Genomic DNA, 18,544 nt, shown 5'->3' on the forward strand with positions numbered 1-18,544 from the left:
AATATTTTCTTTACTCTGAGTCTGGTTTTGCTTCTACTCTGTGCACAGAACTTCTAGTGGTTTCCCATAGAGCAGCTGTAAGGCCAGGCCTCTCTTGTGTTTGTTGGCTTATGAAATGTATCCCTGTGACACTCTGTACCTCAGGGGAACACCCTAAACCCCCATGTTCATCCTTATAATATGATTGTGTGGTAGCCAATGCAAAGTTTATCATGTCAGGTGTCTTCGGAAGGCTCATGATTCACTGAGCATTGTTGTTATAGTAATGTTATGTTATAGGTTGTAATTTCATGTATATAGTTATGAGGCTGAAAATGTGTCCTCATGGCTTAAAACAAGCCCAGCAAAAACTCTCCAAGAGTTCACAACTTTTCAAGTTCACACCTATCAGGGCATGTATGGGACAAACCCAGCCCAGCCTCACAGGAACAAAAGACACTGGCCTAGGCAGTAAAAAAGGATCTGTTGGACTCTCAAGTGAGTCTCCCCCCCTTCCTTTGGTCAGTTTGGGACTGCAATGAGGCAATGCTCACTTGATTCTGAAGGAGAGGGCAAAGCCAAGAGGGAAGAAAGAACATGATAAAAGGGAGAGACATTTGCCATGCTCTTCCTCTCTCTTCCATCTCCATCTACAGACATCACCACCAAGCAACTGAAGCACTGATCAAAGGGGACAGCCTGGCTGAAGGGCAACCAGCCAGCCTGTGGTGAGAAGCATCTAAGTTTGTAAGGGCACTGAAAGTTTTAAGATCAGCTTAGAATGTGTTTTGCTTTTATTTCATTTGACCAAATCTGACTACTTGTGCTTTGATTTATAATCACTTAAAATCTATCTTTGTAGTTAATAAATTTGTTTGTTTATTCTACCTGAAGCAGTGTGTTTGTTTTGAAGCATGTCAGAGACTCCCCTTGGGATAACAAGCCCGGTACATATCAATTTATTTGTTAAATTGATGAACTCATATAAGATTGCAGCGTCCAGCGGGCATAACTGGACACCGCAAGACAGGGGTTCCTAGGGTTGTGTCTGGGACTGGAGATATTGGCTAGGGTCATTTGGTTGCACAATCCAAGCAGCTTACATGCCAGAGGCTGTGCGTGAACAACCCAGGAGTGGGGGTTCTCACAGCAGAGCAGGGTAAGGCCCGCTCCCAGAGTCAAGGATTGGAGTGACCTAGCAGATCACCGGTCCAGATAACACCAGGCACATGTACATAACTGGTAAAGCCACCAATAAAATGGACAGTGTCAGCTAAATAGAATTCAACAAACCCCCCAGCAAACAGGAACATAATCCCGCTTACCCTACTCTGTCAGTCAAAAACTTGGCTAAATAACTAGCCACTTTTGAATTTTACCCATAGTGGGCCCAAAAGGTCAACTTCTCCAAAATCAATGAAAAAAAATGAATTCCAGAGCTAAGCACTCTCCATCAAGGGCACCATGAGTGAAATTGTGTCCTCACTGAAGTCAATGGCAAAACTCCCACTGACTTCAATGGGACCAGGATTTCACCGCACAGCTCCAGCTTCCAGACACATACCTTTTAAGAGCCATCATCAAGAGCTCTTCAGCAATTCCTTTTGCTTGTTTTGGATACAAGGAGCAAGGTGGTTTCTAAGACAACCAGGACCTAAACAATATGTGACTTCAAAACTCAGAACCTGACTTGAACTGCACCCAGAAACAAAGTAGAAACTGATACTGCTTTCAAGTACAGTTGCAATATATGCTCTAAGAATCTAATCCAATGTCTACTGAATTTCTGAATTTACTGAATTTCAATCAATGGAAAGTCTTCCATTAACTTTAATGAACTTGGGATCAGGCCCTAAGTGAGAAATGCCCCTGAGTAAGTGGGCAGAGGGAGGGTTCTCTCTGAACCTGGCTATTTATAATATGGCTCTTTATAATATGTGCTCTCAATTTGTAATTGTTTTGAAATGGGGATAGATTTGTAAAAAGTGACAGACAAAAATTGAGTCCAAAATTGCTTTGGCATCATCATTTCCCAGATGGTGGTCTAATCCTTCCTTCTCATTCAGCTAAAACTGACATTGAAGTCCATCACTGTGAAATCAGTGGAAGTTTTGCCTGAGTAAGAAGTGCATGGTCTAGCCCTAAATGGATTTACTGGCCTTCGGGGAAGGGGGTGCATTGAACAGTTGTCTGTGAAAACATTTCTTTGCCAGTCAAAAACTGATGTGGTGTTAGTATGTTGAGGATGGGATTGAGTGCCTGGTTAAAGGAACCTTGAATAAGGCTAGACTCTAACAGGCTACCTGTTTTTATGATACAATGCAAGAAAGGGGGGGGGAATAAGATCACATTTAAGTGTGTTGGACATGTGGCCTGTATTTATTGTCATTCACTATATTGGTAGCCTAAACAACAAGTAAGATCTATCATTTCACAGGAAGTTAGAGCAGCAAAAAGAAATGCTAACCACAGATTGTGTCATCTGCCATTAATAATGTACAAGTAATGGAAGATACAGAAGAAACTTTCATAGTAAATGAGTTAATTCAAGTGGCAACAGCAACATGGGATGAAAATGTGTGTGATATGTAAAGTATAAAGTTCCATAATGGATGGCTTATTTACTACTTTGGCTGTTTTAATACAGACATCTTGCCTAACTTCAAATTGTTCTAAAAAGGATTAGATATAATTAATGCTGTATGACCTCTTTTTCCCCCCCATTTTCAAAGAATGTAGAGCTGTATGTCTAATGAGGACCCCTGAAAGGGCTATTATGTCCAATTGTCTCAATTATGCAAATAACGTTGAAATTTTAGGAGAAGGGAGGGGACACTTCAAATTAAAAGTTTCAGCTCTGCATTTAGCCTTTCTGCAGTGCCGGCATTCTTACAGTGAGTAGAGCCACTGTTTGAGAGAGAAAAGAAGGTTTAACAAATTGGAGATTTGGGCACTATCAAAGTAGATTTGTTGTGCCTTGTTCCACCAAGAGATGAAAATACCCTGTGGGCAGAGAGATAGGTCATGAGACTTCTAAAGGATTACCTTCAAAGGAGTCATGAGATTGGTTTAAACAAAGAAGTTGCTCACATGGTTATCATATGAGATTCTCTTCTTAAAGTGGTGGAAACCCATCTCATTGGGGATTCTCAGGGACTTCAGAGAGGCTGGAAGTCCTAGCAGGAAGATGAGAGAAATCTGAACAATAAAAGGAAAGGTGGAACAGAAACTGAGTTAAATTTAATTTATTTCTATTACATGTAAATCATATTTCCAAAATCGGAAACAAAACTTTCCAGCAACAAGCAGGTAGGACTTTTGACTTGTTTAAAACTACTTTTCTGTGTATTTTTGACCATCTTCTATTGTGCGTTCTTTTTTAATGTGATCAAATATAATTGAGATTTAGTTAAAAAGATGCATAAATAATTATGCTAAGTTGGGTGCAATTACAATACTACAATTAGGCTACTTCCTAAGCTTTTCATTGTTTATTGTGAAGGAGGTGTAACTTGAAATAGGAATTGCAAAAAGGAAAAGGGAGAACAGGGCAACTTTCAAAATTAATTTTGTAAATAGTTGGAAATCTGTCTTTAAGCTATGTTTCAGAATAAGCAAATTATATCTGTAGGACAATAATAAGAAGAAAGGCTGTAGCTGATAGACAAGTATATAAAATACATTTTTCCCCACCTGAGTGTGTGAATGCTAAGTTGGCACTATATTTGTGACAAATACAAAAGGAATGCTAGTTTGGCTGGTGGTTTTCTTTTTTCCCAAACTGAGCAAAAGTCGATCAGTAGTCTTTTCGATTTGGAACTCAGTGTTGGGTTCAATACTCACCCTCTGATAACCAAACTTTCTTCTCTTTAACTGGGTTTTATCAGGTTCTGATGATACTTGAGTATTATGGAAGTCTGATAAGTGAACAAAACATGATTCTGATTCAGGCCTGCATTGCTATCTGTTCTCTCTTACAAAGAGATGAAGAACATTTACCTCACCAATATCCTTTCTAGTTATGGTGTTTCTGTATCTCATGGACCAGGTGGTGCCTTCTCATGATAAAACACATAGGAGGAGGCTCTGAGGGTCAGAAGTCTCAATGAGGATCAACTCACTGAGATCCTCCCTCACAACATCTCAGAAATGGCTATGGAGCTCAACCGCAAAACTTGCAAATCTGGTGGATCCATGGTAGGCCAGGTTCAGCTTTTGTTATCCGTCAGCTCTCTGGCAGCATGACTCCAATGCAGCCATGCTATCAAAACCTACCATGGTGGGTCCCAGATGCCCAAGGAGGAGCTCCACAGAAAAGGTAATATCAACCACTGGTGCAATTATCTTTTTCTTGTATTCTCCCATGGGGCCAGAGGGAGAACCATGCGTATCAGCCCACCACTGCCTCTGACCCACTGGTCTTTGGAGTATGTTTTGAGAGCTTTATACATCTGACTCTGCAGACTTTATCAAAGGGGCTTTCCTGAGAGGACAGTGAAGATTAATGTACCCCACTGTGTATCAAGTTTGCCATTATCTGGTAATTATTTTAATTTACACGTGTCTTCAACTAATTTTTTAGTGCAGAATATGTTGGTAAGTCATTTTTAGACAGATGCAGTAGTAAATGCTTACAGCATGTCAGCATCATTAGTAGTAATGTATTTCATTTATTTATAACCAGTTTGTATTATCTTTTGTTGCAGTTAAGGGCTCTATTTTTCCCTGTCTTCAGAAAATATCCATCTCATTGGACGCTATACAAAAGTGTGCCTTAACATACCAGAACATGCTATATTCTAGTCACAATGGGCCCAGCCTGCTGTGCTTAGTCATTCCTTACTCAAGCAAAACTCCTATTGACATCAACCTCCATTGACCGCTATGGAATTTTTACTTCAGTAAGGACTGATAAAGGGTTGACCCCATCTGCTGAAAATTGCCTTTATTTAAACATTTTTAAAAAACCATTTTTGAAATTGTCTGTTGCTTTCACATTCTGGGATGATTTCGATCCTGGAATATTCAAATTTTTAGAAAGTTCTCAACTAGTGTTGCTTTTTTCCAGAAAATCCTTTCTTATATAATAGTGTTTTTATTTTGTTTGTTTGTTTGTTTTTAGCCTCTCCACAAAGGAGTTTTAACCATTGAGTTCCAGTGTTTCCATTATGGCTGCTAAAAGAATTCGGGGAGTGTTCCTGTGCTATCACAGCAGCCTAAGGGTTAAACGATTTGGAAATTCTTTGTTTTCAAAATAACAAAAGGCAGCAGGGCACAAAATGCAGCCAACTCTGCCATGACATATTCGATTATAGCTTACGTACCAACCAGAGTCTGTAAAGTAATTGCTTTACTGAGTGTAAAATTAGCCACAGCAAGTAGCAAATTCACTACCGACAGAACTTTTTAGCAGACTTTTGCCTGCAGATTCTTGCTCCCAGGAAAAAGTACAGCACGGGCTGCAAATTAATGTTAATTTCCTAAGGGACCAAATTGGCTAAACAGTATATAGCCTGAATGTAAATATACAGGGGTTTGGGGGTTGAAATGTATGTTTGTGCAACTTGTTTCCAGAAGAAACATCAATTTGTGTGTCATACAGACACTTGCAATTAAAGTTTATCGTATTTTAGGAGTCACCTTCTCAAAAAGTGGTTTTTTAAAACGTTTTATACGTTTTGATTATAAATAGGAATTTTACTATGCAGTAATTAAATGGCGTTCATATTTTACAGCATGCCTAGCATTAATTTATATACCAGTATTCCTTCCCCTTCCAGCCCACCCCATTTTAAAATGTAATTATAAATCCTTTGAAAGAATGAATAATTCAAATATTGAATTTCCCCACTCATTATCATCCATGTAATGTTGGTGCTTGTGCATCATGAGATCATAGCAAAGTGAGGATAGCTTAGGAGGAATGCATGTTCAATGCACTATGCAACTCCCACTAGTACTAATTAGATCTGTGCATTTAGGGCGCAGTCTTGCAAACACTTACATGAGTAATCCTTACTCTCACAAATAGTCTATTGAAGTTAATGAGGCTACTTCCATGTGCATAAGGGTATGTAGGATTGGGCCTGTTGTTCCCTGTTGAATAAAGCATCCTATTCTAATCACAGAGGTTCAGCAACATGTATCATGAAATCTTGCACCAGTGTCTTAGTGTTAAAGTAAAGTAAAGAAAATGAAAAGGTAATTAAAATAGAATGAGTATCTTCTAGTTCTGAAGTACATGCACAGGTATCTCCTGCATTTACCTCTTGCCATCTTTTTTTAATTGTTACAAGCTAAAATAATACTCCAGATTTAGCATATAGCAGCACCTTTTCCAATTTATCAAATCCTTGCTGTGGTAGATTTACTTTCTAACACACCATTGTTCATAGTGTCCTCTTTTAAAATATCTTTTCACCTAAATGAAAGAATGTGATTAATCCATTCACTTCAACAAAGCTATTCGCAGGAGCATATATTATTCCTATCAGAATAATTTCAGTTTGCTGATACCAGCAGTGTATCTTTTGTATGAATTCTTGACCAAATGTAAAAAATTATATATAAAAGAAAAGATATAGGGCCAAATCCTCACTGGTATAAACTGGCGTAGCTCCATAAGCGTCAGTGGAAAATTGATGTAGCTTCATCGTCGTCAGTGGAGCTATGCCAGTTTACACGAGCTGAAAACCTGACTTATAAAGTTGCATTTTTAAAGTAATTTATAATAAAGGGGGTCAGCATAAAATAATAAACTGCCAGAAAGGCCATCCTTTCAGGAAATGTAGCCACTTCTTTGTAGAACACAAAGACAGATTAAAATGCCCTTTAAAACAGGAAATCTGAAATAATAAAATCAACATTTAAAACACCATTTTAATAAAACCTAAAATCTGACTCGAATGCACAAAATTAAGGATGTTGTAGTTTAAGGTTATCCCTTTGCGTTATTTTAATTTATCTTGCTGGATTTAAGAATGATATCTTATAGGTCTGTATTCTGGGCCCTTGAACAGTGGGAAATCGCCTATGACATAATGTAACCTTTTAAGAAAAATATCCTGGTTCATGACTGGCTGAAAACAATTATGTGATGAGTCAGCATATTGTACTACTCTCTCGAGATGAATAATAATAAGGTCTCAAAGAATATTAACTATCAGATCCCTCAATCTGTATTTCCTGGTTGGCTCGTCAGAAGTCAAGTAGCTATTCTTTCTGGGACCTGTAACTTCATCTCCTTTTTAGAATGTGACTTTTAAAGGAGATTATTCCAAATATTTCTGATTTTTGCAGGGCCCAATTCTGCCTTGATCCTGGAGGTAAAACTCCAGTGCAAATCAGTTTTGCGTCTGAGTAGCTGAGGTCACATTGGTCTTTATGATTGTATGTGTAAATAACAGCCATTGATTTAGTTTTCACGCCCCAATTCAGCAAGAGACATAAGCATATGCACAATGTTAAGTATATGAAAGTCCTATTAAAGTTACACACATGCTTAAGTATCTTGCTGAGTTGAGACCTCATAAATATCAAGAATTTATTGTCATTTAAAGCACAATATTTTAGGAGGGTTGCATGGGATAGATTTTTCCATTTAATACCTGCTATCCAGCTAATCTAGCCTCTAAAAATTCCATTCAATATGAGCTTGTATTAAACACACATTTTTGAAAACAATCATATATGCATTTGGGACAGTTTTACCTCCTGTTACAGAGTGTGTGTAGCAAAGACACTGTGTGTTACTAGTGGAAGGGCTGCTAATTAATATGATGTAGAACCCTTTGCTCAGCCTCTCCAGCTTCAGCTAATGTCGTCATCTTCTATCCCCAACTGAGACTTAATGATTTTACAGCAGAATATAAATTACTGCTGTACCCTATGGAGTCGCATCCTGCAAGAACCACACTCCCTCCATTCCCATTGATTCCACCTTGCAGCACTGGACACTTTGTGACAACACTATTATAGGTGGGGCTGGTCACTCTGCCTGTTATGAAGGTTGCTCAACACTTCCCATTATAAGACCTGTTTTCAGATGATTTAATTGTGCCAAACTTGAACCAGTCAGGCTAAACTTTTCCATGCTGAGTGTCTGCCTCGGGCTGATATTTTTTATTATTAATTTATTTTTATTTCAGCCAAAACAGTTCATTCTTTCTGAGAACAAGGCTAAGGGAAAATATTGTTTTACCCCATTTTAAAAAAATTCTAGCAATCTTGTCTTTGAAAAGCCCTAGTGCCCCCATGCTTTGGAATGAGGATTTAAAGTTGATAGAGGGTGGTCTGTGTGTCAGGGATGTGCCTTTTGCTGTCCCCATGAAAATCTGCCACACCACAATTTCCACATACTTAGTCGAGACTTAGATTGTAGCAGCTAAAATCTCTGAAGATTCCATCCTCACTTGTTATAGCTCCTTTATGGAGCTGTAACAGTTTACATCAGTTGAGGATCTGCACTGAAACCAAGAGAGGCATGGCCCAAGGAAACTCACACTATCTATAAAAAGCAACAGAGGGTCCTGTGGCACCTTTAAGACGTATTGGGAGCATAAGCTTTCGTGGGTAAGAACCTCACTTCTTCAGATGCAAGAGGCTACCCCTCTGATACTTGACACTATCTATAATGACTATTCAACTATGATTAATACTGCTGGTCACTAAATGTCACCATTGCTCCATGCAGATATACAGTAACTGAAAATTCACAGCACCTGATGACGAAATAGAGAGTGGGGGGAAAAAAGTGCAGTATGAAATTTCCAGATGGGTAGCTTGATTCTTACGTCTCTTTCTCTCCAGGTTCAGCTAATGCATACTGAGCTCTGGTGCCAGTGCTGCTTGCTGTCTTAACACAAAACTTCAATGAGAGCTTTGCCCAAGTAAGGACTGAGGATCAAGCCCTGTAATTGTTTAATCAGACTTTCCAAAACAGTCCAAATAACTTTTATTTCATTTTACCAGCCAGCTGGAGTGAAATGGGATTTCCTCCTCAGACAATGTATCAAATATGAAAAATATTTGTTTACTAATTCAATAGTGCTGCACATCTCTGGTCCTGTACCTGTCTTTCTCTGCGTATGAGAGCTCTCAGTGCACAGCAAAAAGGACAGTTGGCTTCTCTAACATTAATTATTGCTCAAATTTAATTTTAACTATGCTAAACCCAGGGTTGTGAGTTCAGTCCTTGAGGGGGCCACTTAGGGATCTGCAGCAAAATCAGTACTTGGTCCTCTAGTGAAGGCAGGGGACTGGACTCAATGACCTTTCAGGGTCCCTTCCAGCTCTATGAGATAGGTATATCACCATATATTATTATTATAACTATTGAGCATATTTTGAAGGCCTACGTCTTATTAACTGCCTGGTCTACATACTAAGTAACAGTGGTCTCCATTCTCACTGCAGGATACAAGGCCCTCTCGTTGATGGCAATGGGAACTACTCAAAACCCTGTGGTGGGAGAATAAAGCCCAATATTAATTAATGTTCTTTCCAGACATAGCAGTAGATTCAAGGCTGGAAGCCAAGAATTAGCAAAGGTTTTGTTTTGTTTTGTTTTGTTTTGTTTTACCTTAATTGAAGAGACCTTTGTCAGTTTTCACAAAAGAGAATAAATATGCCACTGAGCATTTGAAATGCGTCCTTCCAAGATTCGGTTTTGATTAGAGCATTTTGTGTTTGTAATAATAAGCAGTTTTGAACTTCAGTACACTCAACGAGTTTAGGTGTCGCACTTTTGTGTTTCTTACAGATCAATAGAAAACCTGCAAAGAGTTTTAGTGGCATGATCTTGCTGGCAATACCTATTTGTCTCTCAGCATAAATACACCCACTGGCTCTTGGCCTGAAAACTGTAGTTAATCTGTCATAATCCTTTCAAAATTCTTCTGTTCAGAGGCTGTTAAAAAGTATTTAGTTCTTCCAAACTCACTAGGGACAGTATGCATGCTTATATTTTTTTCAAGAAACTGAATAAATTCCCATCCAGAGTGATCGTAGCAGCTTTTCAGAATTGTGCAGAATCCATATCAAATAAGTGGGTAAGGTGCCTATTTTCTGACAGTGGATGTGTCTGCTTAAGTATTTGCACTGGATTATAATCAAGCTCTGAGTAAGAAGATTAAACAGACAAGGGCAGTGAAACTTCAAAGGCTGAGCGAACGTGCTTTGTGAGTTTTTATTCCACTGATCTGTAATGCCTGCTTTTCCCTTCCTCTCATTAGCACTGAAAAATAAGCCAGCAGTGCATCATGTATTATTTGTATGTGGTGCATTCGAGGTGTGGGTGTGCAATGCTTTTTTAAGTGCAGTGGCAGATAACAGACTTTATTTAAAATAACTATAATACAATGAATGCACAGCTGGGAATTCAGATATACTCTAAAGCTCACTTTAGAAACTTAACTGCAAAAGCTTTCCTTCCAAACATAAATGAGGAACAGAGAGCCTTAGACTTCAGGTTCTTGCTCCAAATTGTAGCTAACTTTAATACTTCTCCATGAAGAAGATCAAGTAGCAATGAAAAGTTGTCTCTCTTTGCAAAGTAAAAAGAATAGGGTGAAATAACAACCTGCATTGACGGTGTACAATCCAGTTGTTTTGATGATTGTCAGGTTGTCTTTTCAGTATTCTGTGTGGAGGAGTCACATGCACAGCATCGCTTATCAACACAACCCGAACTTATCTCCCCTGAAATGCTTACAGTAGGGTTTCCAAAACTGGGGGTTACAGATCTCTCGAGGGGTTCATGGAGAGGATGTATCTATCTATCCAGGCACTTACATGGCCCTCATTTCTACAGTAGCTGAGCACCCGGGGAGGGGAGTTGAGTTAGGAAAGGTCACACACACAAAATTCAGTATATTTAAAATGGCAAAAAAATGGATAAACACAAGCCTGGAATGCTGTACCCCTTTAAAACCTCTACATTGATATGAGTACCCCAACTAGGGGTTTGGTGTAGACTAGCACAGCACGTGTGAGTCTCTGCTAGAGACTCGGCTAGTGAAACATGATTAATCTCTTATGGGAGGATGGTTATGTGGGTGTGCCTGGATTTACCTAACACAAAATGGTACAAGTCCAATTAAAAATGTTATTTAATGTGTACCACAAAGCACAACTACCCATGCACGTGGACAATGGCAAAATGTGCTACCGAACTGGAAAACTGGATGACAGCACTGCTGAACCTCACATAACCACATTGCATCTATCATTCAGTTTGTGGAGCTCACTTCTGGCCAAGGGTTGATTCAGAAAGATTGATTGTTTCAAAATGAAGGTAGCAGCAACAGATTACAGTGACAGCTCAGAAAAGTAAAAGTAAATGCAGCATAGAATGACACATGGGTTTTACATCAGTTGATTCAAAACCACCGGTTGTAATGTGCTCTAAAATGCTGGCTGCTGCCAAGAGCATGATGTCTTCAAAGTTATTGCAATATTTAAAAAGGGAACATTGAATTGGATTGTGGATTTTTGGGGAAAGAAAGCCTGAAGCTGGAAAATGCAACAAGACTTGATTACTCAGACTGGCATTGTCAGTAGGAGTGCCCTTCAAACATCTTATTTGATATTTGTACAATCATGCAACTGCAAAAGTCATTTAACATTACAGAAAATCTTAGGCTTTCCTTCACAATATACATGGGTTCAGAAGTCACAGAGGCTGAAGCAGCTATATTTTCTCAGATAGCACTGTTTTATGCCATATTAACCACATGGCTCAAGAAATCAGAGAGTGAACTGATTTCAAAACTCAGGAAAAGTGATTACTCAGCAATTCAGCTTCATGAATATCCAATGTCTTTGCTGCTGCAAACCTGCCAGCATATTTGAGCTATATTTCTGCTGGTACTATTGCAAAAGACTTGCTGTCTTCTAAAGCTGTGCCAAACACATACAAGGAGAATGTTCACTTAAAATGTTTGGAAAACAAATATTTCCATTTTCATTGCGAGCAGTGTATTGCGATTTACACGGCTGGTGCCAAAGCAATATGTGGAGGGAAATAAGTCCAGGCCATACTGATCCACAGCATTGTATCTAATCCCTGAGGGCTGCACTGTTTCAGATGCCATCAAATTCCCGATGCTAAGAAAATGCCTGATAACCTGTTCCACGTGGTTCATAAAGCTGTAGTGAATTTCATTAAGTGCTGTCTAATGAATTATTGACTTTTGCAATGCTCTATGATGGCATGGGTTCCATTCACCAGCAACTCCTATCAAAATGAAGAGAGGTAACTCTTACCTGTTACATTGATAGCTTGACTGTTTGAAATAAGAGCCAGAGTACAGGCTTTCCTAAATGACCAACTTTCTCTCCTTGCTGGTTATTTAAGTAATTATTCATTGGTGACATGCTTTTGCTTCTTTGGGGACTTTAGTGAAGTGAACTCTTCTCTCCAGGGACAGAATATGAATTTCATCCAGAAGACAGGTTTATACATATCTTTGAATTGTGACTCTGGTTATCATTTTGTACCTCTTTAAAATCAAAGTATCCTTTTCAAATATTCATCCTTAGTTCGTTTTGGTGTTAGAACAGTGACAAAGTTTTTGCCTGCTCAGGGTCAAGGTTACAGGTTTTGAGAATGGGGATCGCAAGTGCAGAGTTTGGGAAACCTTGGTATACAGCTATTTCTGAGCTGTACTCTCCATTCATTGTTTTGAAATCTAATTGAACTATGTTGCTGCAATAGACTTTCTAATTGCATTGCACAGAACTGGGGCATTGTTTTAGCTCATCTACAATTCCTGTTTGAAAAACATTGTGAGCTTGATATGATGAGTTCTGGTTTGCATTTGCAGGGAAAATGGTCCCACACAATTCCAATTTGTCTTCATAATTAGTGTCGTCCTTCCCTGCTCCCACTATGCCTCGGTGGAGGAGTTCATGCTTTCCCCAGTAGATGAGAGTACCCTATTAGAATTTAAGGAGTCTAGCCTCCTGAAACGTGCATTGTAAATATCTCATTTGACAATCAAAGCTATATTTCAGGAAGGAAACTAAGAGGTAGACATTTTATGGTATCGGCCACTCAGCAAATATATCAATATTTTATTTCCCTTTTCCTATTTCAGGGTCAAAAGGCTTGGATAGAGAAGACCTTTTCAAAAAGAGAATGCATCTACATAATTGCCAACAACAAAGATGTTAACAGGTGACAATTTTTAAGCATTTACATTAGTAGATAAAACAATACTTATCACTGAAGTCAATGGAATTGTTCTGAATGTACATGATGTAGCTGAGAGCTGATTTCTATTCACTGTGCTTGAGGGAAAGAAGGCAAGGGAGCAAAAGTGAAAGTGAGGCAGAGGGCTTGTCTACACAGAGCAGCAGTGTACACTGGGCTGGGGGAGGAGGGATTTCTAAAACAAACTAATGTGTTGCTCATTAGTTAGTCCATGTAGAAACTGCTGGAGTGCACTAAAAGTACCATAGTGTGCTTTAATATAGTACTGTTAGAGACCAGCAGGGTCTACGCCGTTCAACACATAATGCGCTTTAGAAATCACACACCCTAAGGTGCATTACTCCACTGTGTTGACAAGCTCATACACTTGCACACTCTGCATAGAACGGAAGAAAAGGAGCTGAGAGGAGGCCCAGACTGGAGGAGTGGAATGAGTGTTAGGGGAAGAAGATGGAGATAAGGCCAGAGAAGCAGAATGTAGCAACTCCTTGAAGATTTCATAAAACCAGAATACAACTTTACACTGGATTCTGAGATAGTTGAGAAGCCAAGAGAATGGTATAATCCTGGTTCATGAAGCAAGATAGTAGCATGGCCTTATTTTTCTGGATGTAGTTGTACTGTAATACTTAGTATTACTGCTACTGTATTATCAATTGGCTAAATTGTGCCCTGCTTGAGTGGCCGCCCAGAAGTGGAAGGGGGTTCAAGGTGCCCCCTTATGCTGTTGCACAGGTTACCCACATTGTGTATAGCAGCAGAAAAAGGGAGACAGGCTCTACAGAGCTGCTATTTTCCCCAGCACAGGAACCAGACCCTCAGGGTCCAATCCTCTTACAGGAGTGACATGAAACATTTAGTCCTTAAGCACTAAGCAACACCTGTGAGCTGGCACCTCTGAAAAGTGGGTTTGGTATGTGTGCTTAGGTATGGCTCAGAGGAGGTGTTTCAGTGACTCACAGAAAGTCCTATATGCCAGATACAAAATAGGTAGGTAAGCCAGAATCATTTGTGTCTAAAATCTAACTTTTTGTTTCGGGGGGAGTTTGGTTTCTTTTTTAAAGTGGACACTATCAGATATTGGAGACAATATGTTCATCGTCGGTGCAAAATCTAACTTTGATTTCAGGTGCTGCTGTGGCCAGCTTATTAGTCAACATATTCCAATTCCTCCAAGTACAGCAGCTAACAAAAATGGAGAGGAAACAAAGCAATTGGAACCTCAGCCAGAAAAATGGTCCGTCAGTAAACACACCCAAACATGTCCAACAGATGCCTATGGAAATCTTGAGTTCCAGGGAGGTGGACATTCAAATAAGGCCATGGTAAGGAACGGAACACATGCTATACAAACATCTGTCATCTAGATCCCCAGCTCACTGAGGGCCTGATCCAAGCTTGACAATGTTGGAGACTAGAGTCCTGTGTCTTTCAGCAGAGCAGGTATAGTAATAGCCGCTATCCAAGCTTCTCCACTCAAGCATTCCTCTGTGCCTGATCGCTGTTCTAGACGGAGCCACTCCTGGAATTGCTCCCTGTGCACATTTGTCCCAGGGCCTCTCTGTAAGACTGCCAAATGAGAGACACTGAGGTGCAAAGGAGAACAACATATTGCAAAACCAATAAAAGTTACAGAAAACAAACACATATGGTTCTCCCATCCCCGTTTAATAGAATGCCAGTAGTTTAAAAAGAAATTGCCATAAGGTCATGATTTTAGAAGTAAATATAATATAAAAAGCCAATGCTTAAGAGGTAGAAAAACTAACAAAACAATGAAATGTTGCATAAGCCAACTTCTGGCAATGTAGGTAAGGACTCTAGTTTGGTAGTCAAAAGAGGATTCGATTAACCAAAGAAAACATCTTGATCTTTTTCAGGGAGGTAATTTCCCCTAGTTCAAAATTCTAATGAAAACTTAGTACTTCCCCTTTCCAACCCAAGCTGGGGTTTTTAAAATGGCAACCTCTTTTACTTATAGATTTCATAGATTCCTATACTCCAAGGCCAGAAGGGACCACTGTGATCATCTACAGGGCCGCCGAGAGCGGATTCAGGCCCCGGTGAAAAAAAATTTTCGGGCCCCCCAGCAAGGGCTGACCGGCTAAACAGCCGGGGAAATTGGGCCCCAGGCTCCCTTCCGGACCGCCAGGCCCCAGTAATTTGTACCGGCTTCCCCCCCCCCCCCCTCGTTGGCCCTGATCATCTAGTGTGACCTCCCATATAACATTGGCCACAAAACCTCCCCCCCACACACAAATTCCTAGAGCATATCTTTTAGCAAAACACCCAATCTTGATTTAAAAGTTGCCAGTGATGTATAAACCACCACAATCCATAGTAAATTGTTCCAGTGGTTAATTATTCTCACTGTTAAAATTTATGCCTTATTCTGAATTTGTCTAGCTTCAACTTCCAGTCATTGGATCATACATTATATCTTTCTCTGCTAGATTGACTACTATCAAATATTTGTTCCCCATGTAATGAATGGCACATTCTCAGCTTCTCAACAGTGGAGCAATGCGACTCAGGCTTACTAATTCTTCTCATTACAAGCAATATAGAAACTTTGTGATACAGTGTTTAAAAAGCATTAAAATCCTTCCTTGCTCATGTTAGACTAGTTGGTTTCTCAATTCTCAGTCAATGGAAAGTATTACAAAGAAAATAGCACCGTAATATTAAGGCACTGTTACAAACTATTTTGCAGTATATACGTGTGTCGTATGACACCAAACCAGATTCTCTGCTTCATCTCATGGTGAAAGACTGGCAACTGGAACTTCCCAAGCTTTTAATCTCTGTCCATGGGGGCCTCCAGAATTTTGAATTGCAACCTAAATTGAAACAAGTATTTGGGAAAGGCCTGATCAAGGCTGCCATGACAACAGGAGCCTGGATTTTCACTGGAGGAGTTAGTACTGGTAAGAAATTACCATCTTCTGAATTTTACTTATGGAGTAAATGTTTCTACATATGATCTTTCTCAGTGGTAGAAGACATGAAAGTGCATAAGTGATTCATAGATCATGAGGCCAGAAGGGACCACTGCAACCATCTAGTCTGACCTCTTGCATAACACAAGCCATAGGTCTTCCCTGAACTAATTCCTGTTTGAATTAGAGCATATCTTTTAGAAAAACATCTAATCTTGATTTAAAATTGCCCAGCGATGGTGAATCCACAACGTTTAGTAATTTTGTCCCAAAGGTTTATTACCCTCTCTGTTAAAAATGTGCACCTTATTTCTAGTCTGAATTTGTCTAGCTTCAACTCCTAGCCATTGGATCTAGTTATGTCTTTATCAGCTAGGTTGTAGAGCCCACTATTATCAAATTTCTGTCCCCATGTTGGTACTTATAGACTGTGATCAAATCACCCTTTAACATTCTCTTTGTCATAGAAAACAGATAGAGGTCTTTGAGTCTTTCACTATAAGGCATGCTTTTCAATCCTTGAATCATTCTCCTGGCTCTTCTCTGAACCCTCTCCAATTTTTCAACATCCTTCTTGAATTGTGAACACTAAGGGCTTGTCTATACTTACGCGCTGGTTCAGCGGCAGGCAATCGAACTTCTGGGTTCGATTTATCGCGTCTTGTCTGGATGCGATAAATCGAACCCAGAAGTGCTCGCTGTCGACTCCGGTAATCCTGCTTGGCGCGAGGAGTACGCGGAGTCGACGGGGGAGCCTGCCTGCCGCGTCTGGACCGCGGTAAGTTCGAACTAAGGTACGTCGACTTCAGCTACGTTATTCACGTAGCTGAAGTTGCGTACCTTAGTTCGAATTGGGGGGGTTAGTGTAGACCAGGCCTAAAACTAGATAAAATATTCCAGTAGTAGTCGTACCAGTGCCAAAACCAGAGATCATCTAACCTGTCCTACTTCTACTCAAGATTCTCCTATGTATATATCCAAAGATCACATGAACCCTTTTCGGCTATAGCGCTGGACTGGGAGCTCATGTTCAGTTGATTATCCACCATGATCCCCAGGTCTTTTCCAATGATAGAGTCCCCCATCCTATAAACATGGCCTGTACTCTTTGTTCCTGGATGTTATGAGCTTATATTTGGCAGTACTGAAACACAAATGACTTGCATCCAGTTTACCAAGTGATCCAGTTTGCTCTGTATCAGTCACCTGTCCTCTTAAGGACATAAGAATGGCCATAGTGGGTCAGGCCCATGGTCCATCTAGCCCAGTATTCTGTCTTCTGACAGTAACCAGATGCTTCAGAGGGAGTGAACAGAACAGGGCAATTTATTGAATAACCGAAAATCTCATAATGCCTGTATATAAATCCCTGGTATGCCCACCCCCCATCTTGAATCTGCGTACATCTGCGTACAGATCTGGTCGCCCCCTCTCAAAAAAGATATATTGGAATTGGAAAAGGTACAGAGAAGGGCAACAAAAATGATTAAGGGTATGGAATAGCTTCTGTATGAGGAGAGATTTAAAAGATTGGGAGTTTTCAGCTTAGAAAAGAGATGACTAAGGAGGATATGATAGAGGTCTATGAAATCTTGACTGGTGTGGAGAAAATGAATAAGGAAATGTTATTTACTCCTTCAGATAACACACGAACTAGGGGTCACACAATGAAATTAATAGGCAACAGGTTTAAAATAAACAAAGGGAAGTACCATATATACTCGATCATAAGCCGGTTCATTTATAAGCCGACCCCCCCAAGATGGATAAGTAAAAATGGAAAAAATTTATAACCCGTTCATAAGCCGACCCTATAATTCAGGGGTCAGCAAACTTGGCTCCCAGGCCATCAGGATAAGCCGCTGGTGGGCCGAGATGGTTTGTTTACATCGAGCGTCCGCAGGCATGGAGGTAAACCTAAGTAAACAAAGTGTCCCGGCGCTCCAACTGCTTACCCTGACAGGCCAGGACAGCAACTGGTGGGGAAATTTTTTCGGGGGGAGAAGCTGGGAGTCGGGAGTAACCCCTGTGACCACCCCCCACCCCTAGCCCGGGACCCCCACACTCTCCCCATTCCATCCCTTTCCATCTTATCTGGGGAGGATGTCTCTGGCCTGGCTGGAGCTGCTCCGGCAGGCTGGGCAGCGCGGCCACAGCATGTTCCAGCGGGCTGGGCCGGGAGGCACGGCCGCAGCGTGCTCCGGCGGGCCGGGCAGCGCGGCCAAGTGGCACAGCTGCAGCCTGCCAGCCCCGGAGCTGCACCTGCTTTGGAGGCTGGGGGGGAGACCAGCATGGCCAGAAGCGGAGAGACACTGGCCCCACCTCTTCCCTTCTGGCTCTGCTGGCTGTGCTGCCTCTCCTTGCTTCCTCTGTTGGGGGGAGGGGCTGTGTCCCACCTCTCCCTCTCTATACC

At 40.5% G+C, this 18,544-nt stretch overlaps 1 protein-coding gene across 1 annotated transcript in view; it reads left to right on the forward strand.

Annotated features, from left to right (window-relative positions):
- The window catches only part of TRPM1 (transient receptor potential cation channel subfamily M member 1), a 143,740-nt gene that overhangs the window by 47,945 nt on the left and 77,251 nt on the right, over nt 1-18,544 (forward strand). Inside the window, exons 3-5 of the mRNA XM_026648451.1 lie at nt 13,077-13,156; nt 14,322-14,517; nt 15,906-16,119. Coding sequence (XP_026504236.1) covers nt 13,077-13,156; nt 14,322-14,517; nt 15,906-16,119 — 490 coding nt within the window. The remainder of the gene's footprint in view (nt 1-13,076; nt 13,157-14,321; nt 14,518-15,905; nt 16,120-18,544) is intronic.

This window comes from Terrapene carolina, unplaced genomic scaffold (genome assembly GCF_002925995.2).
Source record: "Terrapene carolina triunguis isolate 2854851 unplaced genomic scaffold, T_m_triunguis-2.0 Scaffold67, whole genome shotgun sequence".
Classification (NCBI taxonomy): Eukaryota; Metazoa; Chordata; order Testudines; family Emydidae; genus Terrapene; species Terrapene triunguis.